At 42.4% G+C, this 26271-nt stretch overlaps 3 protein-coding genes across 6 annotated transcripts in view; 1 reads left to right on the top strand and 2 right to left on the bottom strand.

The window, feature by feature from the left end:
* Nucleotides 1-26271, top strand: part of LOC114647755 (mannose-binding protein A-like) — a 473727-nt gene that overhangs the window by 185815 nt on the left and 261641 nt on the right. The gene's annotated exons all lie outside the window — the stretch shown is intronic.
* Nucleotides 1-26271, bottom strand: part of LOC114647655 (mannose-binding protein A-like) — a 199198-nt gene that overhangs the window by 58799 nt on the left and 114128 nt on the right. The window lies entirely within an intron of this gene.
* Nucleotides 9981-25435, bottom strand: LOC114647748 (mannose-binding protein-like). The gene is made up of 4 exons (XM_028796370.2): nt 25212-25435; nt 24930-25113; nt 18384-18476; nt 9981-10510 (listed from the first exon to the last, which is right to left on the bottom strand). Exons 2-4 carry the CDS (start codon nt 25096-25098, stop codon nt 10122-10124), a joined length of 651 nt encoding a protein of 216 aa, XP_028652203.1. The 5' UTR covers nt 25099-25113; nt 25212-25435; the 3' UTR covers nt 9981-10121.

The raw sequence follows: 26271 nt of genomic DNA, 5'->3' as shown, positions 1-26271 counted from the left end.
TTTCTCTGTACCCTAATAAGCTTTCATATGACACTCAGATGGTGGGCTACGACTTGCCTTTTCACAGCGACTTTGATATCTGACAACTTCTTTTTTAATTCTGGCACTGTGTGGCTTTGTGAACTTGAGCTTTCGAGTTTCTCCGACACTCTATGTCACTCAATCAACTTCCTTTTGTTGTTTATACCACTGTTTAAACCAATAAATAGTACGATTGTTCTTGCCTCCACTTGGTATTCGCTGAAATTCTTCTATTTTCCCCCGTGCTTTTGCCATTGTCTTTTCACAGAATGCTGAGCTTAAGTGTTATTTTATTGATTTGCATATTCAAAGAGGCGTAATTCTGGGAGGAGTTTGGGGAGTGGCAGCAGGCGCGTGCATGTGCGCTACTTTTCACGCTGACCAGGATTTATGTAGCGGAAGAACGTGAAAGTTGGCATACGCACAGATTTATGCATCTAGATTTTTTTTGTGCATACGCACATTTCCACTTTTGTCCATATGCCATGTTTAAGTGTGAATTCTATGCACAGCGTTATGCATGAGGCCCCTGGAGTTTGAGGTGCTCTAACGTCCCCTAGTGATCACAAATGATAAAATTTTGCTTTGCTCTTCTCGTTTGTTTTTCTGGTTTTTCGTGGTCACCATCATTTTGCTAATGCAATACTACTTGTTGCTAGGCATGTGAATCGCACACGGTGTAAAGTCAAGTTCAAGTTATTTCAAATTCAAACTCCAAATCCAAACTGCGTGAAAACAAAGAAACTTTTTCACTTAAAAAATGCACACTGAATAGTAAAAGTATAGAAAATAAGAATTTATTCCGGGTTCGATCAAGAATTTTAAATGAATTTGAACTTGTTTTTACCCCAAGGAAAAAGTTTAACAATCTCTGCTTTGGTGTTTGACCTCAGCTTCTGTTGAACGATTCTCTCGATTTGTCCTTGAATCGGCTTAATTTTTTTTATGGCCGTCTCGCAAAAACAAAATTTGTTGAAAAAATTGAAAAAAATCTAAAAGGATCACAAGTGTTGACTTGAAAGTGTCAATGACGAATGAAGGAAAACCAGATGAAGTAGGCATAGCCACAGATACAGTGACGTGTGAGAATGTAGAAGAGGGTGCGACACGCTGCAGGTGTAAACACAATCAAGAACAACCATAGCTCTGTGTGAAATAAGACGTTGAATACTCATGACAAGCTGTACAGAGAGTGTGCTGAACAAATATCTGAACAAACATGCAGACATCTTACGTCTACATCTGACTTCCTTCCATCCCATTTTACGAAAACTGACAAATTATGGTTTCCCTGACGCTACACGAAATGTCATTCCAATTCCCATCAGACGTTATTATAGAACAGTCCTCATTCCCATTGTAATTATTGGGCTCCCCTGAATTCCAGTTCTCTCCTGCATTTGCTGGCATTGCAATTTCTCCACTGGCTTCCTTGCAGAGCTTCACTCCATCATCAAAGGTTAGCTGGTCGTTTTTGGTGCCAAATCTCTTTTGGCCGTGATTGCTCCAGTAGAAAAACTGCATACCTGTGAAAATATTAAATATTACAATTACACAGTTGAATGCAAATTCATTCGTTTGTAAAATCAATGCCATACTCGGCTCAATTTAGAGGTCAATGACAAAAAAAAAAAATTAAACAGAAAGGTCCAAGAGGAGGGCGCCAACCTGAAATACAATGAAACGCACTTCTGATTGGTTTGAAATTTTTTCTTTTGCAGGTCAATTATTCAAAATTTCAATTAATGATGCTTGATTGTCCTTCTGATTTGTCCCCCTAAGCAGTTTCAAGCCAGGCATTTTAATGATGAGTGATCGTCCTTCCAGGTTTGTGTAAAACAAGCGGCTCGTATCATCACATGATTCTGGGTTAACACAGGAGGAGCTCAGCAAACCGGTGACTTTACATTTTGCACTTTTGGGGACTTTCGCATTTATAGCACTCATATAATGGCCAGGCCTGCCATTTTGTGGACTGGCAAAAATTTTCTACAAACTGATCCCAGCGATTGGGAAACACTGATTTAAAGGATAAGTTTGGTATTTTTGAAGTCAAAGTTATTTCTTCTGTTGCTGGCTGAGGGGAGGACAGGACTGGAAAGAAATACTGTATATACTCGCGGATAAGTTCTCCCTCGGATAAGTTGGGACTTGATTTTACAGTATAATTCCTGGTATTTTATAATGTCGGTTGTATAAGTTGAATGAGGAAAGCTCACGCTATTGGTACAATAGATTATGATATGCTAACGCCCACCTGAGAGAGTAACCACCGAGCACACGGCCTTTTTTATATGTGGGTGCGGCAATGCGCTGTATTAGCGTGTGCTCCTAACCTCTCCCTCTATCTGTTGTGACCACACGGTAATACTCGAACTATTCTGAAGCGACGTTTGCACTGATTTGTGTTTTTTGTATCTCACACCCTCATACACCTTTATCGTAAGAGCATCCCTTATCTACGATGGAACGTTCGATCAGAAGAAAACATGACATTAAAAACTCAGAATCAATGTCTCCATGATGGGACAGTTAACTTTGTGAGCTGGAATGTTAAAGGCCTGAATCACGAATTAAAGAGAAAGAAAGTAAGTATGCTCTCACCTAACAGGCTTAAACGCTAAAACAGTATTTTTACAGGAAACCCACTTACTAAGCAAGGATCAGTTCAGACTACAAAAAGACTGGACTGGCCAAATGTTCCATTCTAGCTTCATAAAGAAAACTAGAGGGGTGGGAATTCTCATACACAGAACAGTCCCATTTGTAGAATCAGATATAGTATCGGACCCTGAAGGGAGATATGTGATGGTCATGGGCAACTTATATAACAGTAAAATGATTTTGATAAATATTTATGCACCCAATGTTGATGATAAGGAATTCATGCAAAATCTATTTGCATCCATTCCCAATGTGAACACTCATAAAATTATAATGGCTGGGGACTTTAATTGTGTTTTAAATCCCCTCTTAGTTAGGACTCCTGTGACAGGGGGGACGACATCTAATACTGCAAAGACAATTACACAGTTTGTAAATGATCACAACTTATCAGACCCATGGAGGTTTTTTAGCCCAAACTCAAGAACATACTCGTTCTACTCACCAGTGCATTATAGCTACTCAAGAAATGATTATTTTTTTTATAGATAATAATTTCCTACCTACAATTAAATCATGCAAATACGACACAATTGTTATCTCCGACCATGCCCCTCTAGTCTTGGAGCTAAAATCATTAAGCCCCTCACACTCACCTTGCAGATGGCGCCTTAACCCTCTTCTATTGGCAGACGAGAACTGCACAGAATTTATATCCAAACAAATCAGCTTCTTCCTAGAGACAAACATGCCCACAGAGGTTTCTGCAGGAACACTCTGGGAAGCTCTAAAGGCCTTCTTAAGAGGACAGATTATTTCATTTCTTTCCCACAGAAATAAATTAGAAACCAAGAAAGTGTCAGAGCTAAGAACCGAAATTACTAGAATAGATGAAGAACAAGCCAGGCATCCAAGTGAAGCTCTCCACAGGAAAAGGCAGGCCCTGCATACAGAACTTAACATCTTAACACCTAAAGAAACTGAACAACTTATTTATAAGTCTAGACATCATTACTATGAACACGGAGAAAAAGCTAATAAGTTTTTAGCTCAACAAATTCACAAACAAGAAGTTTGCAATGCAATACCAGTAATCACCAACACGAATGGAGAAGAAATCATTGACCATAAAAATATAATGCACGCATTTAGAGATTATTATAAATCCTTATATTCTACTGAGTTCAAAGAAGACAACACACAAACTAATGCATTTCTGGATACATTACAGACACCACAAATAGATGCTTTAAGTGCCGAGGAACTGGATAAACCTCTGACGCTAACAGAATTACTAGATGCTATAAAGTCCCTTCAAAGCGGGAAATCAGCAGGCCCTGATGGTTACCCCGTAGAATTTTATAAGAAATTCTCCACTCAGCCAGCTCCCCTCTTATTGGCAACATTTACAGAAGCTAGAGACAACCAAATACTACCTCAAACATTTCGTCAAGCATTAATCACCGTCTTTCCTAAACAAAATACGGACTTGTTACAATGTGCATCATATAGACCAATTTCACTCCTGAATAATGATGTTAAGATACTCTCAAAAATCCTAGCTAGAAGGATAGAGAAAGTGCTGCCCTTGGTAATATCACAGGATCAAACTGGATTTATTAAAGGCCGACATCTATCTTCAAATCTCCGACACTTGTTTAATGTTATATATTCACCAGCAAAATCAAACACCCCAGAGATATTACTATCACTAGACGCAGAAAAAGCATTTGATATGATTGAATGAAACTACCTTTTCACTGCATTGGAGAAATTTGGGTTTGGCCCGAATATTTGTGCATGGATCAAACTACTGTATACCAATCCAGAAGCTTCAGTTTGCATTAATAACATTTGCTCAGACTACTTTAAGCTAGAACATGGTACCAGACAAGGATGTCCCTTGTCGCCACTGCTGTTTGCAATCGCTATTGAACCACTGGCGGTTCACTGTCGAAATTCTTATCAGATAAATGGGATTATCAGAGAAGGACTGGAACAGAAAATTTCTCTATATGCAGATGATATGGTTTTATATATATCAGACCCAGAAAACACTGTTCCTGCAGAACCAGCAGCACTAACAGAATTTCAAAAGATATATGGTCTTAGAATTAATCTGAATAAAAGCATACTCTTTCCAGTGAATTCACAAGCATATAATATTAGATTAGACACCCTACCTTTTACCATAGCAGATCAGTTTAAATACCTAGGGATAAACATCACAAGTAAACATAAAGATCTTTATCAACAAAATTTTGCCATCTGTATGGAAAAACTAAGCAAGACTTGATTAAATGGTCAACCCTTCATCTCACTCTAGCCGGAAGAATTAACGTTGTTAAGATGAATATCCTTCCTAAACTTCTTTTTTTATTTCAAAACATTCCAATATATATCAATAAATCGTTTTTTAAACAGTTAGATTCAATAATAACCTCATTCATTTGGAACTCAAAACACCCACGTATCCGAAGAGCGACCCTACAAAGACCTCAGGCAGAAGGTAGCATGGCTTTACCTAATTTTCAGTTTTATTACTGGGCAGCAAACATACAAGCCATAAAAACCTGGACACAAATAAATGAACATACACAGGCTTGGTCCACAATAGAAATAAAATCCTGTAGTACTTCTTTATACTCCTTGCTCTGCTCTCCAATAAATGCAAGTTATCGCAAATATACTAATAACCCAATTGTGCTTTACTCACTCAGAATATGGAACCAAATTAGAAAGCATTTTAGGATGGAAAATCTTTTATCCGCGGCACCCCTGCAGGAGAACCACCTCTTTCAACCCTCGCAAACATATCCAGTTTTTAATACCTGGAAAGGTTTTGGGATTAAAATGCTCAGAGATCTTTATATAGACAACATATTTGCATCTTTTGAACAATTATGTTCAAAATTCAACCTCCCAGCTACACATTTTTTTTCACTATCTTCAAATTAGAAATTTTGTTAAACAGAAATTGCCCGATTTTCCTCACCTCATACCCTCCACAATGCTGGAAAAAATACTGCTCAATTTCGAGGAATTAAACACCATTTCCGGATTATATAAAATCCTTAGAGTCCCTACGTTTCAAAGATCCAAGAGGACATTGGGAAGAAGATCTCTTTATCAATATATCAGAAAAGGAGTGGAAGGTAGCAAAGCAGAGAATTCACTCGAGCTCTATATGCGCAAAGCATAGAATTATTCAACTAAAAATTATGTATCGAGCTCATCTGTCTCGCTTAAAACTGTCCAAAATGTTTCCATGGCAGGATCCAACCTGCGAACGCTGCAACCAAGCTCCTGCCTCACTGGGTCACATGTTCTGGGCCTGCACCAAACTAACATCATTTTGGACCAAAATTTCTAAGTGCCTTTCAGACAGCCTTGGGGTCTCAATCCCTCCTAACCCATTAACAGCTGTGTTCGGTGTTCTTCCAGATGGACTTGAAGTGGAGAAGGACAAGCAAACGGTGATTGCATTCACTACACTTTTGGCACGAAGACTTTTTCTGTTAAATTGGAAGAATCCTAACTCTCCTCTTATAAGTCAGTGGGAAACCGATGTTTTATATTATTTGAAATTGGAAAAAATCAAATTCTCAGTTAAAGGATCTGTACAAAATTTTTTCAAAACCTGGCAGGATCTAATCAATATTATTTTAGAATAAGAGCAATAACTATTACCGCATTTAATACCCTGCCCCATCTCTTATTTACATATATATTTATTTCTCCCTTTCTTTTGCTTATTGTTGTCTTATTAAAAAGCCCTAAGCAATTCTCCTTTAGCTAAGCTCTCCTTCTCAGGGGTGGGGATTGATCTGTCTTCTGTTTTGTTTGGTTATAAATTGATCTATTTGTATGGAATGATTACAATAAAAATTAATAATAAAAAAAAAAAAAATGAAGTGTCGTATTTTTGAACGGGTGTATAATTCGGGGTCTGATTTTATGATCAATTTTTCGGGTTTCTTGACCCGACTTATACGCAAGTATATACGGTACTCTACTTTCCCCTTTTGTATTATAAATGTGTAGCCTTTGTCAGAATGCCTCAAATCTCACACACTTACCACTGTTTATAAGGCATTGTAGTATATAACTTATTCATAAATAATAAAAATAAGCAAAGTACAAGTGAATGTTGGCAACCACACAACCTGATAAATGCTGATGTGTACTTCAGGCGGCACACAGACTTGTTACTTAAAATGTCTCTAGTTAAGTCATCATTTTTGGTCAGCTTTCTTCAGAACAGGCAGCATGCCTGTCTCAATATGGCTGCCGAGTTGTGCTTCCCAGTGTGGTCTTTTTTCAGCTCATGGTGTGCGAGATGCTTCTTCATGATGATGGTGTAAGAGAAAGAAGGAGGAGTAAAACAAGCACATTTACAGATTCTCTGTCAAAACCCCACTGCCAATAGGGTGTCGTGGTACTTAATGGCTTCTGATTTAAAACCAAACAGGCAACTTTAGGCCAATAGAATTCTGGTGTGACACCATGGTTTCACACCTGCCCCCAATACCCCTTTGTTAATGTGAAGCTCACCAGCTAGGTAGCTGGCCTCCAAGCAGGGGTTGGTTGAGAGAGTCCTGCAGAGGGTAACTGGCCAGTCTGGTTTTATGCCCTTCCACCGTCCCTGTTGTAAAATCGCAAAGACTCAGTCCTAAAGACTGGGGGGGGGTTGGGATGTCTTGCTATTCTTATCAATAATGTAACACTAATATTACATTTGCTTTGTCTAATTTACAAATCAAGACACACAAAATATTTATCAACTTGTATACAAAATTTCACACCACAACTTTTTCAGGAATCCTCCTACTCGAAGCTCTGCAGAAGAGAGCAACCAGGAGCATCCCGGGACTTAGGAACATGTTGTACTGTGACAGACTCCCAGAATCAAGTCTGTTTAGTCTCTAGCAGAGGAGACTGTGTGGGGACCTAATCCAGGTCTTCAAAATGCTCAAAGACATTGATAAAGGAGATCCAGCAGAATTCTTTCAACTTAATGGTGAATCGCATACTCGAGGACGACACCAGAAATTAAGGAGAAGGGCATTAAGGACTGAAGCTAGGAAGGATTGTGGGAATATGGAACAAACTACCAAGACAAGGACTTCAAGTGCTCATCATTAAGACTCTTCTCACTTAGATACTGGGGCAGCTCAGTTATAACTCCACAAACAAGCAGGATGGCATGAATGGTGTCTTCTCGTTTATCACATTTCTTATGTTCTTATGTAAAGAACAGGCAGGAGGCAGAAAGGTCAGTCCTAGGTGTGACCGCAAGGGGGTGCCACTGAGCCCCCAAATCTCAAACACAATGCCAGCTGACATAATTCTGGGTTCCAATAAAATAATTTCTGTCTTTCACCAACACTACCAGATACAAACAGCAGCCAAAACACACCAAACAAGTACATTTCTTCTTACTTCTGCCTCCTGACTCTCTGATATGAGGTGGTGGGCTCAGACCCGGGAATGCTTTTGATGTCACAGTGTGTCGTCTTCCAGGTCATATGAAAAGCAGGGAGGTTCTCCCCTGACAGAACCTTCTACTGGCACCCAGGGATCCCGACGGGGTTGCACTTCTGGGCTCACAACTCCCAAGCATCCCTGTGGGTGTCTAAACTAGGATGTCACATGTCACCTGTCATATGGGGGATGGAACTGCTCTTCCGGCTTCTGCCAGTCCATCCATTATATCATTCCCACCCGGTATGAAGATGTTTCCTCGTCCAGCCAGCTAGCTCATCTGTCCTTCCATCTTGGCAGGAAATTAGCTTTGTGGTAGACAGCCAGAGACATTAACCGCCCAGGATGCCTTAATAATTGAAGGACCAGGGTAGAAAACAGGCACAGAACATTACCTCCCCCGGAATGCTGGATGGCAGCCCCACTGGGTTGCAGCAGTGTCTTGAATTCCCACAGGGATTCATGGGAGTTGGAGTTTGGCACAGCCCTGTTGGGTTCTGTGAGTGCTGCTGGAGTGGAGGATTGCTGTAGGGACAGAGGAGCCATACTTGGTTGGGCTTTCCACCTCAAGTGCTTCTGGATCACACTAAGGGGTCACTGGAAATACTGGATGAAAAAAGCCCACTGCCACTGCTCCAGGAGCCAGTGTTGGGAGAAAGAGGGATGAAGCTTGTGGGGAGGAATGGAGGCGGAAGGAGAGACAGAGGAAGAGAGAAAGAAGAAGAAAAGAAAGGAATTGTTGTGTCCTTTATTATCTGTGCTTGTTGTACTGTTTCAGTGAGTGGGAAACATTTGGGAAGAGTTTCCCACCTGTAAATAAAAACCTGTGTATTAGAAAGAACTTGTGCCTGCATTTGTCTTTTGAGGAGGTGGAGTGCCCCCCTGTAGACCACACTTTCCATCCTGGCTGGGATGCCAGTCTACCCTCTTGAGCACTTACATAGGAAATCATGAAACACCAAAATGCCTTGAATTCAAAGGGCCTATCAATAGAATATTCATTGCCAAAGCCTTGATCAGAAACATGAAACATCACCTTAGATTTCACTAAACTTCTAAGATTTTGGTCTTCTTTGACAGATTTACCTGCTGAAGGATGCTGTACTGTGTCTCGGCTGCCATGTTAATACTGTAAGAGGGGGTGACGTCAACCAGCAGAAATGAATGTGAAATGTGACAATAAAGAAAACAAGATGGTAAATTAAACCAGTGAGGTGAAAACAGAACTGAAGCTTAAAATTAGTAGTGTCACAGGAGGCTGGGGGTCAGACCCAGCAGGGACGCCTGGAAGGACTGGGAGGTGATCTATACGTCTCCCGGGCCATGAGGGGGCAACCGTCCTGGATGTTGAGGGGACCACGGGGAAGGAGCAAGGAGGCTCAACCCCACAGGGGGCACTCCGAGTGTCGTGGAGCCCGGGAGATCAACACTTCTGCCACACTATGGGAAGGTGGAGGAAGGACCTTCCAGGGACGACCCGGAGTGCTTCCGGGTGCAAGGGCAGCACTTCCGCCACACCAGGAGGTGCTGCCACAAGAGCACATCCAGGTGGAAATAAAAGGGGCCGCCTTCCTACAATCGGGGAGCTAAAGTTGGGAGCGGGAGCAGGACGAAGCTCCCTTGAGGAGGGGAAGGGCGGCCCATGGAGACTGAGAGGAAGGCCTGTGTTAAGGGTGTATGGTGTGGGAGCACTGTGTGCTGTGTGGGACTTTTGGTTTAATAAATCTGTGTGTTTTATAAAGTGTTGGTGTCTGTCTGATGGTGTTCAGACCCAGGCTCACAGTAGCAAATTCAAATTCTAAACAAAAAAAAAACACACACACAGGAAGGTGTAAGAAAGTCCACACAATAACACTAGGGACTAAGAAATAGAAATAGCAATAAGCATTTATTTCATGATACACATCTGCTTGTAAAAGCCTGGTAGCTGATCCAGGCAAGCTAAATGGAGAAGCTTTGTCTGTGCCAATTAAACCCTCTCAATAACCCCAACTTCTCCTGGCAATGTAAAACTACGCAGAACTTGGCAGAAACAGGCAGATGGCATGCATTTCACTATTGCAGTTTTTGTCATTCCACTCTCCGTTATCCCAAATATGAATGCAGTTCTCGTTGCCTTCTCCGTTACTGGGCTCTCCAGCCTTCCACTTAGTGAATGACAAAGGTCTGCCGTTAAGGTCCACGAAGGTCCCCTCTGTCTCCGTATCAGTGGCACCGATGTAAATCAGTCCGACTATATTGTACAAATCGCGGAAGATGTTGTTTTCCTCTTCATTCTCTGGGTACGGCATAATACCTCCTGCCTCCTGGCAGAGCTTCAGGCCATTTTCAAAGGTGCCTCGATTGAGGGTGACAGCAAAGAGCTTGTGTTTATGAAGCCTCCAGTGTGTGAAGGTAAAGCCTGAGAGGAAGAACACAAGATAGGATGGGAAGAAATCTAACTTGGTAAATAAAGCATGTGAAACATGATAAATCATCTAATGTGATGAAGGAAACAGGCCGATTGGTCAAGGTACACTCCTTGGACTATAGTAATGGTGCCCGGGCTTCATTTAGTGCAGGGGTGTCCAACTTCGGTCCTGCTGGGCAGCAGTGGCTGCCAGTTTTCATTCTAACCATGTTCTTAATTGCTGCTGATTCACTTGTTTTGCCTTTGTTTTAATTGACGTTACTCAGACCCCCTTAGTTGCTTCTTTTTTCCTTAATGAGCAGCCAAACAATAAGGAGACACAAAACATGACCAGCTAACCTGAAAATAAAGAAAGGTGAAGGTCTCAGTCATGTTGGTCTGCTCAGGTCACCAAAACATCTTGACAGTGGTCTTAGAAAAACAGAAAATTAACAGTCTGCTGTGGAAGGATGAGAGCAGCAACAAGTTCTGATATTTAATGACAGCTTTAATGAACAGCAAAAATTGGCTTCTCATTAAGAAACTGATTGAAGTGAAACTGGCTGGGAGTTTGATGTTCCAGTTTAGCTGGTCATCTGTCGGCTCGTTTCACATCTCATTTCTGTTTGGCTGCCATTTAATGAAGAGATGAATCAATTCAGAGGACTGAATCCTTGAAAACAGGGCTCTTAAAATGAAGGGTAAGGGAGTTAATTAGCACTGAAAACTGATCACTGATTAGGAAAAGGGTTAGAATGAAAACCAGGACCGGAGTTGGACACCCTGATTTGTTGTATTGTCTGGTATGCTTGAGCTAAACAGAATAAAGGACATTTATCCAGAAGATGAGTCACAAATGTAAGTCAGGAAACGAGCAGGGAGTCTAACAATCTAACCAAGAGTGTTGAAGCTGGTCTTGCAGCAAAACTCAGTGTTTTAGATAGATAGATAGATAGATAGATAGATAGATAGATAGATAGATAGATAGATAGATAGATAGATAGATAGATAGATAGATAGATAGATAGATAGATAGATAGATAGATATTTTACTTCACTTTGCAAAACTAATGGTGCTTCTCTTCAAGCAAAATTTGTTGTAAAGTAGAATAAGGAATAAGGAACCCTATATAATTAAAAATACGCCACCAAAAGAAAGAACAGTAGCAAAAATATACAGTTGCGGCCAAAAGTTTTGATAATGACCCAAGCGTTGGTTTTCAAAAAGTTTGCTGCTTCAGTGTTTTGAGATCTTTTTGTCAGATGTTTCTGTGGTATACTGAAGTAGAATTACAAGAGCCAATAACATCCTCCGAGTGTAACTTCTCCCAACCATCCAACAACAGTTTGGTGACCAACCTGATGGAGCACCAGGCCATAAGGCAAAAGTGAGAACTAAGTGGCTTGGAGAACAAAACATTGAAATTTTGGGGTACATGGCCAGGAAGCTCCCCATTGAGAACTTGTGGTCAATCCTCAAGAGGCGGGTGGACAAACAAACACCCACCAATTCTGACAAACTCCAAGCATCGATTCTGCAAGAATGGGCAGCTGCCATCAGTCGGGATTTGGCCCAGAAGATGATTGCCAGCGTATCAGGGTCAATTGCAGAGGTCTTGAAAAAGAAAGAAGGGCCAACAGTGCAAATGTTGACTCTGTGCATAAACTTCATGTCATTGTCAATAAAAGCCTTTGAAACTTATGAACTGCTTGTAATTCTACTTCAGTGTACCATAGAAACATCTGACAAAACGGTCTAAAACACCGAACCAGCAAACTTTGTGAAAACCAACACTTGTGTCATTCTCAAAACTTTTGGCCACAGCTGTGATAATAATAATAATAATAATAATAATAATAATAATAATAATAATACGCTGTTGCATCTTTTGAGGTAGGAGTCAGGAGTCGACCCCTCAAGATGGTGGTGGAGTCTGTTTTCAGGCTGGAGAACAGGAAGAGGAGGGTTCGGGAAGTGATGTCATTGGTGGTTCGACTGTCAATCGCTGCTTCTTCATGCTAAACTTGAAATGAATTGTCAGGTTTACAAAGCAAAGCGCGGTGGGGCGGTGTTAGTGCTGCTGCCTCGCAGTAAGGAGACCAGGGTTCGCATCCCGTGTCCAAACTTGAGTGGGGTTTGCATGTTCTTCCCATGTTTGTGGGGCTGTTTACTCCCACAGTTCAAAGACATGCAAGTTAGGTGAATTGGTGTTAAATTGACACACATGGGGACCTAATCCAGGCATTCAAAATCCTCAAAGGCATTGATAAAGTAGATCCAGCAGAATTCTTTCAACTAAATGGTGAAACATGTTGGAGAGGGCACCAGTGGAAATTAATGGTTGGTGTGTGGGTGTGTGTTCACCCTGTGATGGACTGGTGCCCTATGCTTGCTGGGATAGGCTCTGGCAACTGTGTTTAGGACTAAGCATGTTAGACAATGACTGAGTGACTGACTGACTGACAGACAAAGTAAAGCATGTCACAAGACTTCGGGTCAGGCCAGGTTGGGGAGCAGGCACTGCTACAGCACATTGCCCCACCCACTACCTGACGAAACAGCTTGGGATAGTGGTTGATAACCCCCCAGTCCCACCCTCTGGAAATGACCATCTACGTGCCACAGCCAGGGGTTACGTGGGCATCTCCTTGGCCTGGTCCAGCCACTCAGGTCCTCAACCCTCGGAGAATTGCGCCATATGGCTGTAGTGCCATAACTGACGCTCACTCACAATGCGGGTCATGTGCCTCATTCGGGATTGTATCACACCTTTTTTGACCAAAAACATAAATGCAAATGCTGTTGTGATTTAGCAGGTCCATAAAACTCAGGATTTTTCTTAGGCCTCCAGATGAGGTCTGGATGATTCCCTTTTCATTTGGAGACATGATCCTAGTGGAATAGCATAAGGCTCAGAATGGAGAATTAGGGGATAAGCCCCTACATTTAAATTTGAATTGATTTGATTCTAAGGTGCTGGGGTGGAGGGCACATTGATTGATGCTCCTACCTCACATCTCTGGAAGGCAGACTTGGTTGTAAATCCCAGACCAGCTACTACCTGGAGTGGACAGGCTCTTCCAGCATCCCAGAAGGCATCTTTATTAAGTCAGTCTTTTGATTGTAAATTGACATATATACTGCTCTCCATAATGTTTGGGACAAAGACACGTTGTAGCAGACTAAAAACTCAGCTAAGATTCACACTATCTATGACGGTGATTTATTTATTTTTTTCGCTGGGGATCCTAGGACTACACCCTGCCTTGGCCCGACTCATACACACACACACTCCCTCCCGGAGACAAAAACCAAACAGTAATAAAACAGAAATTGAAGACTGTATTAAACAATAATAAATAAAATATACAGCTGTGCTTGAAAGTTTGTGAACTCATTAGAATTTTCTATATTTCTGCATAAATATGACCTAAAACGTCATCAGATTTTAACTCAAGTCCTAAAAGTAGATAAAGAGAAACCAGTTAAACAAATGAGACAAAAATATTATACTTAGTCATTTATTTATTAAGGAAAATGATTAAATATTACATATTTGTGAGTGGCAAAAGTATGTGAACCTCTAGGATTAGCAGTTTGAAGGTGAAATTTGAGTCCGGTGTTTTCAATCAATGGGACGACAATCAGGTGTGAGTGGGCACCCTGTGTTATTTAAAGAACAGGGATCTATCAAAGTCTGCTCTTCACAACACACGTTTGTGGAAGTGTATCATGGCACGAACAACGGAGATTTCTGAGGACCTCAGACAAAGAGTTGTTGATGCTCATCAGGCTGGAAAAGATTACAAAACCATCTGTAAAGAGTTTGGACTCCACCAATCCACAATCAGACAGATTGTGTACAAATGGAGGAAATTCAAGACCATTGTTACCCTCCCCAGGAGTGATCGACCAACAAAGATCACTCCAAGAGCAAGGCGTGTAATAGTCGGCAAGGTCACAAAGGACCCCAGGGGAACTTCTAAGCACCTGAAGGCCTCTCTCACATTGGCTAATGTTCATGTTCATGAGTCCACCATCAGGAGAACACTCAACAACAATGGTGTGCATGGCAGGGTTGCAAGGAGAAAGCCACTGCTCTTCAAAAAAACATTGCTGCTCGTCTGCAGTTTGCTAAAGATCACATGGACAAACCAGAAGGCTATTGGAAGAATGTTTTGTGGAAAGATGAGACCAAAATAGAACTTTTTAGTTTACATGAAAAGCATTTTGATTGGAGAAAGGAAAACACTGCATTCCAGTGTAAGAACCTTATCCCATCTGTGAAACATGGTGGTGGTGGTATCATGGTTTGGGCCTGTTTTGCTGCATCTGGGCCAGGACAGCTTGCCTTCATTGATGGAACAATGAATTCTGAATTATATCAGAGAATTCTAAAGGAAAATATCAGGACATGAACTGAATCTCAAGAGAAGGTGGGTCATGCAGCAAGACAACAACCCTAAGCACACAAGTTGTTCTACCAAAAAATGGTTAAAGAAGAATAAAGTTAACACTTCCGGGATCACTTCACTTCCGGGCTGATGACATCATTTCCGGTTCTGGGCCAGATGACGACACATCCCCTGTCTGACTTTAAAGCAGCCATGTTTGCCTGTCTGTTCTTGTTTGGACTAAAGTCTGTAAAACTCTGAACCAACCATCATCTTTAGGCAGCCTATTTTGAAATATACTGGCGGCTGCCCTCAAACCTCTTTTTGTGTCCGTCTTAATCTTTTCACACTATGCAAACTGCAACAATCCCACCACAGTTCCCTTCCAGAAATTATACAATAAACCCTAATTCAACAATAACAAACAACTAACAAAACCCACACACGATGAAGTCCATAAAAAACGGCAACTGATGTAATGAAATGATAAAAATGGATAGTCCAGAGATCAGCTCGCTGTATGTGAATGTAACGATCAGCCCTACCAGTATTTCCTGATGGGATCAGGAAATGGGATCTTCGCTGGTCGACAACCAATCCTAATGCAGTCCTCGTGCAGCATGAATACACCAGACGGTCCATACACTGAACAGGAGACGATCTCCAGGACAAACACAAGAATCCACAGGCATTGAACGGGAAGGCAAACAGACAGGTAACTCCAGACACAAAACAACAAATATATATATATAACTGGCCTCTTTTAAAATCTTGCGCCAGCCTCCTTGTCTCCAGCAGCCCCTGCACCCTCATCAGACAAAAAATTAGAACCAATCAGAGCCACTGCAGAGGCTGCTGGGAGTTAAAGGTTTCACTCCCCAGTAGCGCTGCTACAACTTTCTTCCAAAGTTTAAAATTGCAAATCAAACAAAATCAGACAGGATTAAAGTGCACATGGCAGACTTTCATTTTGCAGACATTTCAGTCAGAACATTTCTTTACACGGTCACCCCATTTCTGGGCACCGTAATGTTTGGCGTCAGAGGTGTTTGTCATTCCTTGGGTGGGTTTTGTTGCTTCATAAAATACCTCGGCTTAAATCTACCCTTTGGGGTCTGTAGTTACCGTTGTTCAACATGAGGGCAAGAGCTATGCCAATGAAAGTCATAGAAGCCATAATGAGGCTGAAGAACAAGAATAAAACCATTAGAGACTTTGGTAAAACTCGAAATCAACTGTCTGGAATATCATGAAGAAGAAAGAACACACTGGTGGGCTCAGTAATCACAAAGGGACTGATAGATAGATAGATAGATAGATAGATAGATAGATAGATAGATAGATAGATAGATAGATAGATAGATAGATAGATAGATAGATAGATAGATAGATAGATAGATAGATAGATAGATAGATAGAGTGGAATTGAAGAGTCGCAGAGTGTGGGGGAGGAATGATCTCCTCAGTCTGTCACAGCAGTCTGTCGCTGAAGCTGCTCCTCTGCCTGGAGATGATCCTGTTCAGTGCATGCAGTGGATTCTCCATGATTGACAGGAGTCTGCTCAGCGCCCGTCGATCTGCCACAGATGTCAAACTGTCCAGCTCCGTGACTACAATAGAGCCTGCCTTCCTCACCAGTTTGTCCAGGCGTGAGGCGTCCCTCTTCTTTATGCCGCCTCCCCAGCCCACCACTGCGTAGAAGAGGGCGCTCGCCACAACCGTCAGATAGAACATCTGCAGCATCTTATCGCAGATATTGAAGGACGCCAGCCTTCTAAATAAGTATAGTCCGCTCTGTCCTCTCTTGCACAGAGCATCAGTATTTGGCAGTCCAGTCCAGTTTATCATCCAGGTGCACTCTCAGGTATTTATAGGTCTGCACCCTCTGCACACAGTCACCTCTGATGATCACAGGGTCCATGAGGGGCCTGGTCCTCCTAAAATCCACCACCAGCTCCTTGGTTTTGCTGGTGTTCAGGTGTAGGTGGTTTGAGTCGCACCATTTAACAAAGTCCTTGATTTGGTTCCTATACTCCTCCTCCTGCCCACTCCTGATGCAGCCCACGATAGCAGTGTCGTCAGCGAACTTTTGCACGTGGCAGGACTCCGAGTTGTATTGGAAGTCTGATGTATATAGGCTAAACAGGACCGGATAAAGCACAGTCCCCTGCGGTGCTCCTGTGCTGCTGACCACAATGTCAGACCTGCAGTTCCCGAGACGCACATACTTAGGTCTCTCTGTAAGATAGATAAGGTCTGGTAGGCCAAGGAAGACCTGCACTGCAGATGATAGAAGAATCCTCACTATGATTAAGGAAAAGCCAAAAACTCCTGACTGACAGATCAGAAACAGATTTCAGGGGGCCGATGTGTGTGTGTCAGAGACGAATATCAGCAGAAGACTTCATGAACAGAAACACAGAGGCCACGCTGCAAGATGCAAACCATACAAACAGGACGGCTAGATTACTGTTTGGGAACATGGACATCAAAGATCCTGCAGAATTCTGGGAGAAGATCTTGTGGACAGACGAGATAAAGATGAACCTCATCAGAGTGATGGTGAGAGCAAAGTGTAAAGATGACAAGGAACTGCCCGAGATCCAAAGCAGACCACCTCATCTGTTAAACATGTCGGTGCTGGGGGTGTTATGGCTTGGGCATGTATGGCTGCCACAGGTCCTGGCACACTTCTCTTCATTGATGATGGAACTGCTGACGCCACAATGAATTCTGAGGTGTATAGAAATATCTAATCTGCTCAAGGTCAGGTAAAGACTTTCAAACTCAATGGGCAGTACTTCATCCTCTCACAAGGTAACGAGCCAAACACACTGCTGAGGACACACAGGAGTTTATCAAAGCTAAAAAATCAAAAATTCTTGAATGGCCAAGCCAGACACCTGATCTCAATACAACTGAGCAGGCCTTCCATATGCTTAGGAGCAAACATGAAGAAACAAGCAGGAGCAGAATATGGCTGCATGAGAGGCTTGGCAGAGCATCACCTGAGAAGACCTTCAGCCCCTGCTGATTTCTGTGAATTGCAGATGTCAAGTAGTCATAGCATGCTGGGATATGTGACAAAATCCTAAAAATGACGGCTTTAACAGACCTGCCATTGCTGTGTCCCAAACATTATGGTGACAAGAAATGGGGGACCATGTAGAGAAAAGTGTTGTGTGACTGAAAAGTCTGTAAGTCCCCTTAAATGAAAGTCTGCCATGTGCACTTTAATCACGATGTCTGAATTGTTTGATTTCTAATTTTAAACTGTGAAGCAGAGGGGGAAATCAAGGAAAAATTAGTCGTTGTCCCAAACATTATGAAGGGCACTGTATGTAAATGGGCCCTACAAGGGACTGGCACCCCCCCCAGAGCTGGCATCTGCCTCCAGTGCTTCTGACATAGGCATTGACTCCTTACAATGAACTGGACTTCAAAGGTACACCTGCTATTGCCATGCTGTAGACAGAGCTGCACTACTTACGTCTTTCAAGTTTAGCAAACTGCTCCCAGAGCCTGGACATTGACTCAAGTTGGGATTCCAGCGCTGCGATGCGTCTCTCATTGGCTGGCGGCCCTGAATATTAACAAAGCAAATTGAACAAGTTACTCCACATGTATCAATACACCTGACATAGTTGAACCACAAGGAACAGGCCTGTCTGCTTTTCTCTTCACTCTGTACACCACAGACTATAAATTTAACAGCAGGTCAGGTCACCTGCAGAAATTCTCAGACGAGTCTGCACTTATGAGGGTGTATTGATAAGGGGGATGAGGCAGAGGAGAAGGGGGACAACTCTGAGAACTGTCTGCAGCGTGACATCAGCACCAAGGAATTGACCTTCACCACACCAAAGAGCATCTGTGTCCAGCCATTATTCAAGGAGTAGATGTGGAGGTGGTCCACTCCTATAGATACTTGGGGGTCCACATTAATGACAAGCTCTTCTTCCATCTAAATGTGCGGATAAAAGACAAGCTGCCAGCAGCCGGCTATTCCATCCCCCCTCCGACTTAGAACGTGAACGCACTTTTCCCAGCTCATGCCTTGATTGATTGTCTGGGAGTGAACTGGAGTTTTAGAGTTGAAATAATACGATCGTTATTTGGAACACACGCATTCCATGTGTGTACCGTTTCTACAGTAATCTGTGTAAACACATTGTTAAAACAGAAACTTTTTCATATTTTAGTAATAAATGTTACAAAATGTAGGCATAAATTATCCATCCATCCATTTTCCAATCCACTGAATCCGAACACAGGGTCATGGGGGTCTGCTGGAGCCAATCCCAGCCAACACAGGGCACAAGGCAGGAACCAATCCTGGGCAGGGTGCCAACCCACCAGAGGACTCACACACACACACACACCAAGCACACACTAGGGACAATTTAGAATCGCCAATCCGCCTAACCTGCATGTCTTTGGACTGTGGGAGGAAACCGGAGTGCCCGGAGGAAACCCACGCAGACACGGGGAGAACATGCAAACTCCACGCAGGGAGGACCCGGGAAGCGAACCTGGGTCTCCTAACTGCGAGGCAGCAGCACTACCACTGCGCCACCGCGCCGCCCGGCATAAACTATCGAATGTGTAAAGCCCGAGTTCCTAAGATCAAATAAACACTTCCACAAAAGCTTCACACACCATACAACAGCTTCTGTGGTGTAGCATGCTAAGATTTGCTTCTCAGACTGAGTAGCTTTTCTCTGCCTCACAAACATGAGTTCAATTCCACGCTGGGGATAAAGTGTTACTTCTTTTTTTTCTTTTTAACCTCAAACGGACATAAAGTTTGTAAATTGGTATGCACTGTCAGTTAATGAGATCGTTATATTTTCATGTGGGATGCTCCTTTTAAAATATTTTTTTAACAGTTGAGACTGCAATTAACATGAACAGCTGTCCTTATAACTTATTTTTTTCAAGATCCATAACACACAGACAGACCGAGCACTGCGTAATACAGAGACAGACAGGCAGAGATATACAAATAAACAGGGAAGGCACATGTACTGAAAGAAAAAAAAAATCAACATGTGTGTTGTTCCTGCAGCACTGAATAAGCTCATCACCAGCACCCCCAACCCCCCCGACCCCCGATCTGGCTCTCTAAGTATTACGCAGTGCTCGGTCTGTCTGTGTGTTATGGATCTTGAAAAAAATAAGTTATAAGGACAGTTGTTCATGTTAATTGCAGTCTCAATTGTTAAAAAAATATTTTAAAAGGAGCATCCCACATGAAAATATAACGATCTCATTAACTAACAGTGCATACCAATTTACAAATTTTATGTCCGTTTGAGGTTAAAAAGAAAAAAAAGAAGTAACACTTTATCCCCAGCGTGGAATTGAACTCATGTTTGTGAGGCAGAGAAAAGCTACTCGGTCTGAGAGGCAAATCTTAGCACGCTATGCCACAGAAGCTGTTGTATGGTGTGTGAAGCTTTTGTGGAAGTGTTTATTTGATCTTAGGAACTCGGGCTTTACACATTCTATAGTTTTTGCCTACGTTTTGTAACATTTATTACTAAAATATGAAAAAGTTTCTGTTTTAACAATGTGTTTGCACAGATTACTGTAGAAACGGTACACACATGGAATGCGTGTGTTCCAAATAACGATCTATTATTTCAACTCTAAAACTCCAGTTCACTCCCAGACAATCAATCAAGGCATGAGCTGGGAAAAGTGCGTTCACGTTCTAAGTCGGAGGGGGGATGGAATAGCCGGCTGCTGGCAGCTTGTCTTTTATCAGCACATTTAGAGGACAAGAGACGCTGGCGGAGAGGTGTGAACGGATTTAAGAAGAGATTTAAGGTGGGCCGGATCTACGAGTTTTTTCGTAGACTCTGGTAATTCTAGTGTTAAAAATCCAGAATGTGAAATGAAAACTGAAAGTGATGGACCAGGAGGCGACCTCAAGTGCTCTTGAATGGCAGGCACCAGTCCACCAGTGTTGGGAGTTTTGAAGGCCTGAATTTAAGAATAAAATCTTAGCATGTGAGATTGACACTAGAGGGTGAACTTGAAATCGTCATTAACAGTTGACTGTAGCATGCAATGGAGATTAAAAAACTCTCAGTGTAAAATGAAGTTTAAAAAATGACAGCTTGAAATCAACATGTCCTTAGGCGGGATGATCTTGGTGTAGGCCTGTGTTTTGGGAACATGGCTTAACTCTTCTTTAGAACATTAGAGCACTCGAGACAAGAACAGGCCATTCAGCCCAACAAAGCCCACAAGTCCAATCCACTTATTTCTTCCAAAAAAAAATGTTGGTGCGGCATTCACTCTTAACAAGTATCCAACTGTGTCCCCGTGTTCTTGATGAACTCATTTTAAAGTCACCGTCTCGATCCACTGGACTAATTCCCTTCATAATTTGAAACACTTTAATCATGTCACCTCTTAATCTTCATTTTCTTAAACTGTAAAGGCTCGGCTCTTTTAATCTTTCCTCATAACTCATCCCCTGTAGCCCTCTAATCAGTCTAGTTGCTCTTCTCTGGACCCTTTCTAGTGCTGTTATGTCCTTTTTGTAGCCTGGAGACCAAAACTACACACAGCCCCAGGAGGAGAGCTGTGCAGAAACTGAAATCGACTGAGAAGCCAGCCATCATCATCATCATCTATAAATACGCACTTTCTTCTGATTCTTCCATTTGCAATGTCTTCTAACAACGCTAAAGCAGCCATGGTAGTTGGAATAGTTTAGCCATTCCATGCAATATCATATTGTTACAGAATGATTACGATCAAGTGAATCAAATTTTTGAATGATATGCAATTAGTTTCGGTGTATTATAACTACAAATTTACAGCAGTTGTTACAGACGTAAATCAAATGTATGTTTTTATTGTATAATATTCACAATAATAGCAGCTCTCTACTCAAAACGGCAAACTTGAGAAGCTGCCAGCATCGAACCCAGAAGCTCTTGATTGGGAGACAGCAGTTCTTAGCATTGCACCATGCAAGCTGTCGCATCAACCGCTTACCACAACCTGCTTTCTTTTTTCTTCAGTTACATTCTTGAATAAAAGCGCACTTGTTCTGTTATACTTGTACTTTTTATGAAAGTGTTTATTTGATATTTGGACTTCAGGCTTCACACCAGTCATTCTCAGTCACACACACCACTCACATCCACGTCCACAGTTTTACCAGTCTCGTTCGCGCACAAGTTCTGACACGGTTTTATATACAATCATCAGATTCAAATGTTGACAGTTCCCACACACAACTGCTGACTCGGGTCTCTAAGTCACAACAGGCCTGCTGCGCACTGATTGGCTGAGCAGTCTGTGTCATCTATCCGCGACTTAGTATGTATCGTGATCGTGATTTAGAGAGAACAAAAGTGAAAAAAAAACGGAAACTTTTTCAAGTTCTATAAATGTACACCGTGTGTTACAGACGCAAACCAAGTGTATGTGTGTACTGTATAATATTAACAATAAGAACAGATCATTACTGAAAACAGCAAATTTAGGAGGAAGTCGGGATCGAACCGGGTACTCTTGATTACAGTGGGATGTTTGATTGCAAGTCAGCAAATCTTACCACTACGCTACAGAAACTGTTGTTTTCTCTTTAACCTTTTGTGAAACTGTTTACTTGATCTTTGGACTTCAGGCTTCATATAATATATAGTTTATGCCTACATTTTGTCATTTACTACTAAAATATGAAAAGTGTTTCTGTTTTAAAAATGTGTTTACACAGATTACTGTAGAAATGGAACACACATGAAATGCGTGTCTTCCAAATAATGATCTATTATTTCCACTCTAAAAGTCTAGCAGTTCAGTCACTCCCAAATAATCAAACAAGGCCTGAGCTGGGAAAACTTAGTGAACGTTCTGCGACGGTGGGGGATGGAATAGCCGGCTGCTTGCTGGCTCGTCTTAATCGGCACATTTAGAAGACAAAAGAGAGGTGAGAACGGTTTTAAGGTGAGCCAGATCTATAAGTTTTTTTGTAGACTCTGGTAATTCTAATGTTAAAGGCTGTGATCAGCATGAGCTCAAGCGCGTGCAGAAGGAACTCCGAGTCCAGCTCAGGGTGGCGAAGGAGCAGTAAAGGAGAAAACTGGAGCAGAAGTTGCAGAATAACAGCATGAAGGAAGTGTGGGATGGGATGAAGATCATCACTGGCTGCAACTCGAAGCAGGGCGCCACCATTGAGAGAGACAGGGAGAAAGCAAACCTGATGAACAACTTCTTAAACAGGTTTGACCACCCTAACCCACTCTCACCTCAGAGTACTGCATCCTCCACCTATCCTTCTGCTGATACCAGCATAGGAGAGTGTTTTCCCCCACCCACCATTACACCAGCCCAGGTAAGCAGAGAGCTGAGGAGACTTTGTGCCACTAAAGCAGTGCGTCCAGATGGAGTATCGTCATGACTGTTTGAAGGCCTGTGCGTTGGAGCTGGGGAGTCCTCTACAGCGTATCTTCAACCTGAGCCTGGAACAGGGGAGAGTCCCAAGGCTTTGAAAACATCTTGCATCACCCCAGTCCCAAAGGTATCACGTCCTAGTGAGCTGAATGACTTCCGGCCTGTTGCTCTGACGTCACATTTGATGAAGATCACGGAGCGGCTGCTACTTCACCACCTGAGGCCACGGGTCCGCCATGCCCCAGGCTCCTGTCAATCATGGAGTATCCACTGCACCCACTGAACAGTATCATCTCCAGAAAGAGGAGCAGCGTCAGCGACAGACTGCTGTCACAGACTGCTGTACTGCTCCACTGACAGATTGAGGAGATTGTTCCTCTCCCACACTATGTGACTCTTCAATTCCACCTTGGGGGGTAAACGATAACATTGTACAATGTTATTGTCTGTTATACCTGCCTCACACTCTCCACCTTGCACTTTTTAATTTGCACTGTGTTTTTATCACTCTTTAATTAATATTGTGCTTATCAGTATGCTGCTGCTGGAGTATGTGAATGTCCCCTTGGGATTAGTAAAGTATCTATCTATCTATCTATCTATCTATCTATCTATCTATCTATCTATCTATCTATCTATCTATCTATCTGTCTGTCTGTCTGTCTGTCTGTCTGTCTGTCTGTCTGTCTGTCTGTCTGTCTGTCTGTCCGTCCGTCCTCTACATCTTGTTCTGTTACACCCATCACCTGCATGTCCTCTCTCACTACATCCATATAGGCCTTCTTCTTTTCCTCTTCCCTGGCAGCTCTATCCTTAGCGCTCTTCTACCAATATATCCCTCATCTCTCCACTGCACATGTCGAAACCAATGCAATCTCGCCTCTCTGAATTTGTCTCCCATCCGTCCAACCTGAGATGACCCTCTAATGTCCTCATTTCTAATCATGTCCATCCACGTTAAACCATATGTAAATCTTAGCATCTTTAACTCTGCTACCTCCAGCTGTGTCTTCTGCTTTCTGGTCAGTGCCACAGTCTCTAGCCCATATAACATAGCTGGTCTCAATACCGTCCTGTAGACCTTCCCTTTCACTGTTGCTGATATCCGTCTGTCACAAATCACTCCTGACACTCTTCTCCACCCATTCCACTCTGCCTGCACTCTCATTTTCACTTCTCTTCCACAATCCCCATTACTCTGTAGTGTTGACCCCAAGTATTTAAACTCATCCACCTTCGCCAACTCTACTCCTTGCATCCTCACCATTCCACTGACCTCCCTCTCATTCACACACATGTATTCTGTCTTGTTCCTACTGACCTTCATTCTCTCCTCTGTAGAGCAGATCTCCACCTCTCCAGGGTCTCCTCAACCTGCTCCCTACTATCGCTACAGATCACAATGTCATCAGCAAACATCATAGTCCACGGGGACTCCTGTCTAATCTCATCTGTCAACCTGTCCATCACCATTCCCACTATTCATCACTAGAAGAACAACATGCCCAAGGCTGTACAGTTCATACACTAATTAGCTACAGGTCAGAGGTTAGGTAGCTCTGTGCCCACACCAATACACACACACACACACACACACGCACACACACTGCTCACAAACCTGTGTCTCCCTTGTCTCCTTTCAGGCCAGGCTGCCCAGGTCTTCCTTCTCTTAAATTCGTTCCTGGCGTATCTATACAGAAGGTCGTCTTTGTGGGCTCCTCGGCTAGACAAGACCAGATGGCTGTGATGAGAATGGCTGATGACAGGATGAGGCTATGCAGTTTCATTTTTGGAGATCAGTACTGGAAGAAAAAAAAAAGTGTGTTAGACTTCTCCTGAAGTGGGGTGCAAGGCTTTTTAATCTGAGTTACAGCAATGGTGAAGTATAAGAGAGACCAACCCAGTAATCCAAAGTCAGAATTCTTTACTTCTACAGAAGGGAGGCTCCTACAACTGGTCACTTCTTCAGAGAGCTGGGCGATGAGACAGGAAATGTTACATACCTATGGTACAACAAACCAAGATAGCTAAATAAGGAGTTACTAGATGTTTGGGCAATAGGATTGGTTAGCAATGACTAAAATATTTTGTTGCTAACTAGACTGACATGAAGTAGGCAGGATTTTAGAAAGCATTTCATCCTCCCAACCCCCCAAAAACCAGTACTTCCTCTTCAGCAGTTTCCTGAAAGTTGTTTGCTGGTTCAGAAATTTCTGTTCCTAACCTTCAACGTATCTGGTAGTGTCTAAATAAAAACTGACTTTAATACTCTCGGAAACCTTAGCAAGTGAGATTTTCTAGTAATATCAATAAACCACACTACTGGGTATCTTATTCCATGTATTCCAGTTTTCTCTTTGAGGTTTTTACATACAATGTCCTCAGTTGCTAGAAAAGGTGATCAGTTTGCTCCCATCATGAGCAACATGAACATTAGAACAATTGAGACGAGAACAGGCCATTCAGCCCAACAAAACTTTCCAGACATGTCCACGTACCTAATCTGAAATAACATCAAGTTGAGTTTCGGAGGTCCCTAAAGTCCTCCTGTTCACCACACTACTTTGTCACTTATTCTAAGTGTCTGTGGTTCTCTGTGTGAAGAAAAACTTCCTAATGTTTGTGTGAAATTTACCCTTAACAAGCTTCAAATGGTAACCCCATGTTCTTGATGAACTCATTTTAAAGTCACAGTCTTGATCCCCTCATAATTTTAAACATGTCAGTCAGGTCTCCTCTTAATCTTCTTTAGTTTAAACTGTAAAGGCTCAGCTCTTTTAATCTTTCTCTGGACTTTTTCTAGTGCTGTTATATCCTTTTTTGTAGCCTGGAGACCAAAACTGCACCCAGTACTCCAGATGAGGCCTCACCAGTGTGTTATAAGGACTGAGCAGAACCTTCTGTGACTTGTACTCCACACACTGTTTGCCTTCTTAATGGCTTCTGAACACAGTTGGGAA

Source organism: Erpetoichthys calabaricus, chromosome 3, assembly GCF_900747795.2.
Source record: "Erpetoichthys calabaricus chromosome 3, fErpCal1.3, whole genome shotgun sequence".
In the NCBI taxonomy this organism is placed as follows: domain Eukaryota; kingdom Metazoa; phylum Chordata; class Cladistia; order Polypteriformes; family Polypteridae; genus Erpetoichthys; species Erpetoichthys calabaricus.
The sequence above is the reverse complement of the archived record's forward strand: the minus strand, read 5'-3'. Positions and strand labels throughout refer to the sequence as shown.

What these genes read in the sequence shown, in the direction of transcription:
- LOC114647748 (XM_028796370.2), bottom strand. Translation starts at nt 25,098, where the DNA reads ATGAAACTGCATAGCCTCATCCTGTCATCAGCCATTCTCATCACAGCC. An exon ending in AGGAGACAAGGGAGACACAG is followed by an intron (nt 18,477 to 24,929) that starts GTTTGTGAGCAG and finishes GTTAATATTCAG; the next exon opens with GGCCGCCAGCCAATGAGAGA. An exon ending in GTTTGCTAAACTTGAAAGAC is followed by an intron (nt 10,511 to 18,383) that starts GTAAGTAGTGCA and finishes TCTTCCTCTCAG; the next exon opens with GCTTTACCTTCACACACTGG.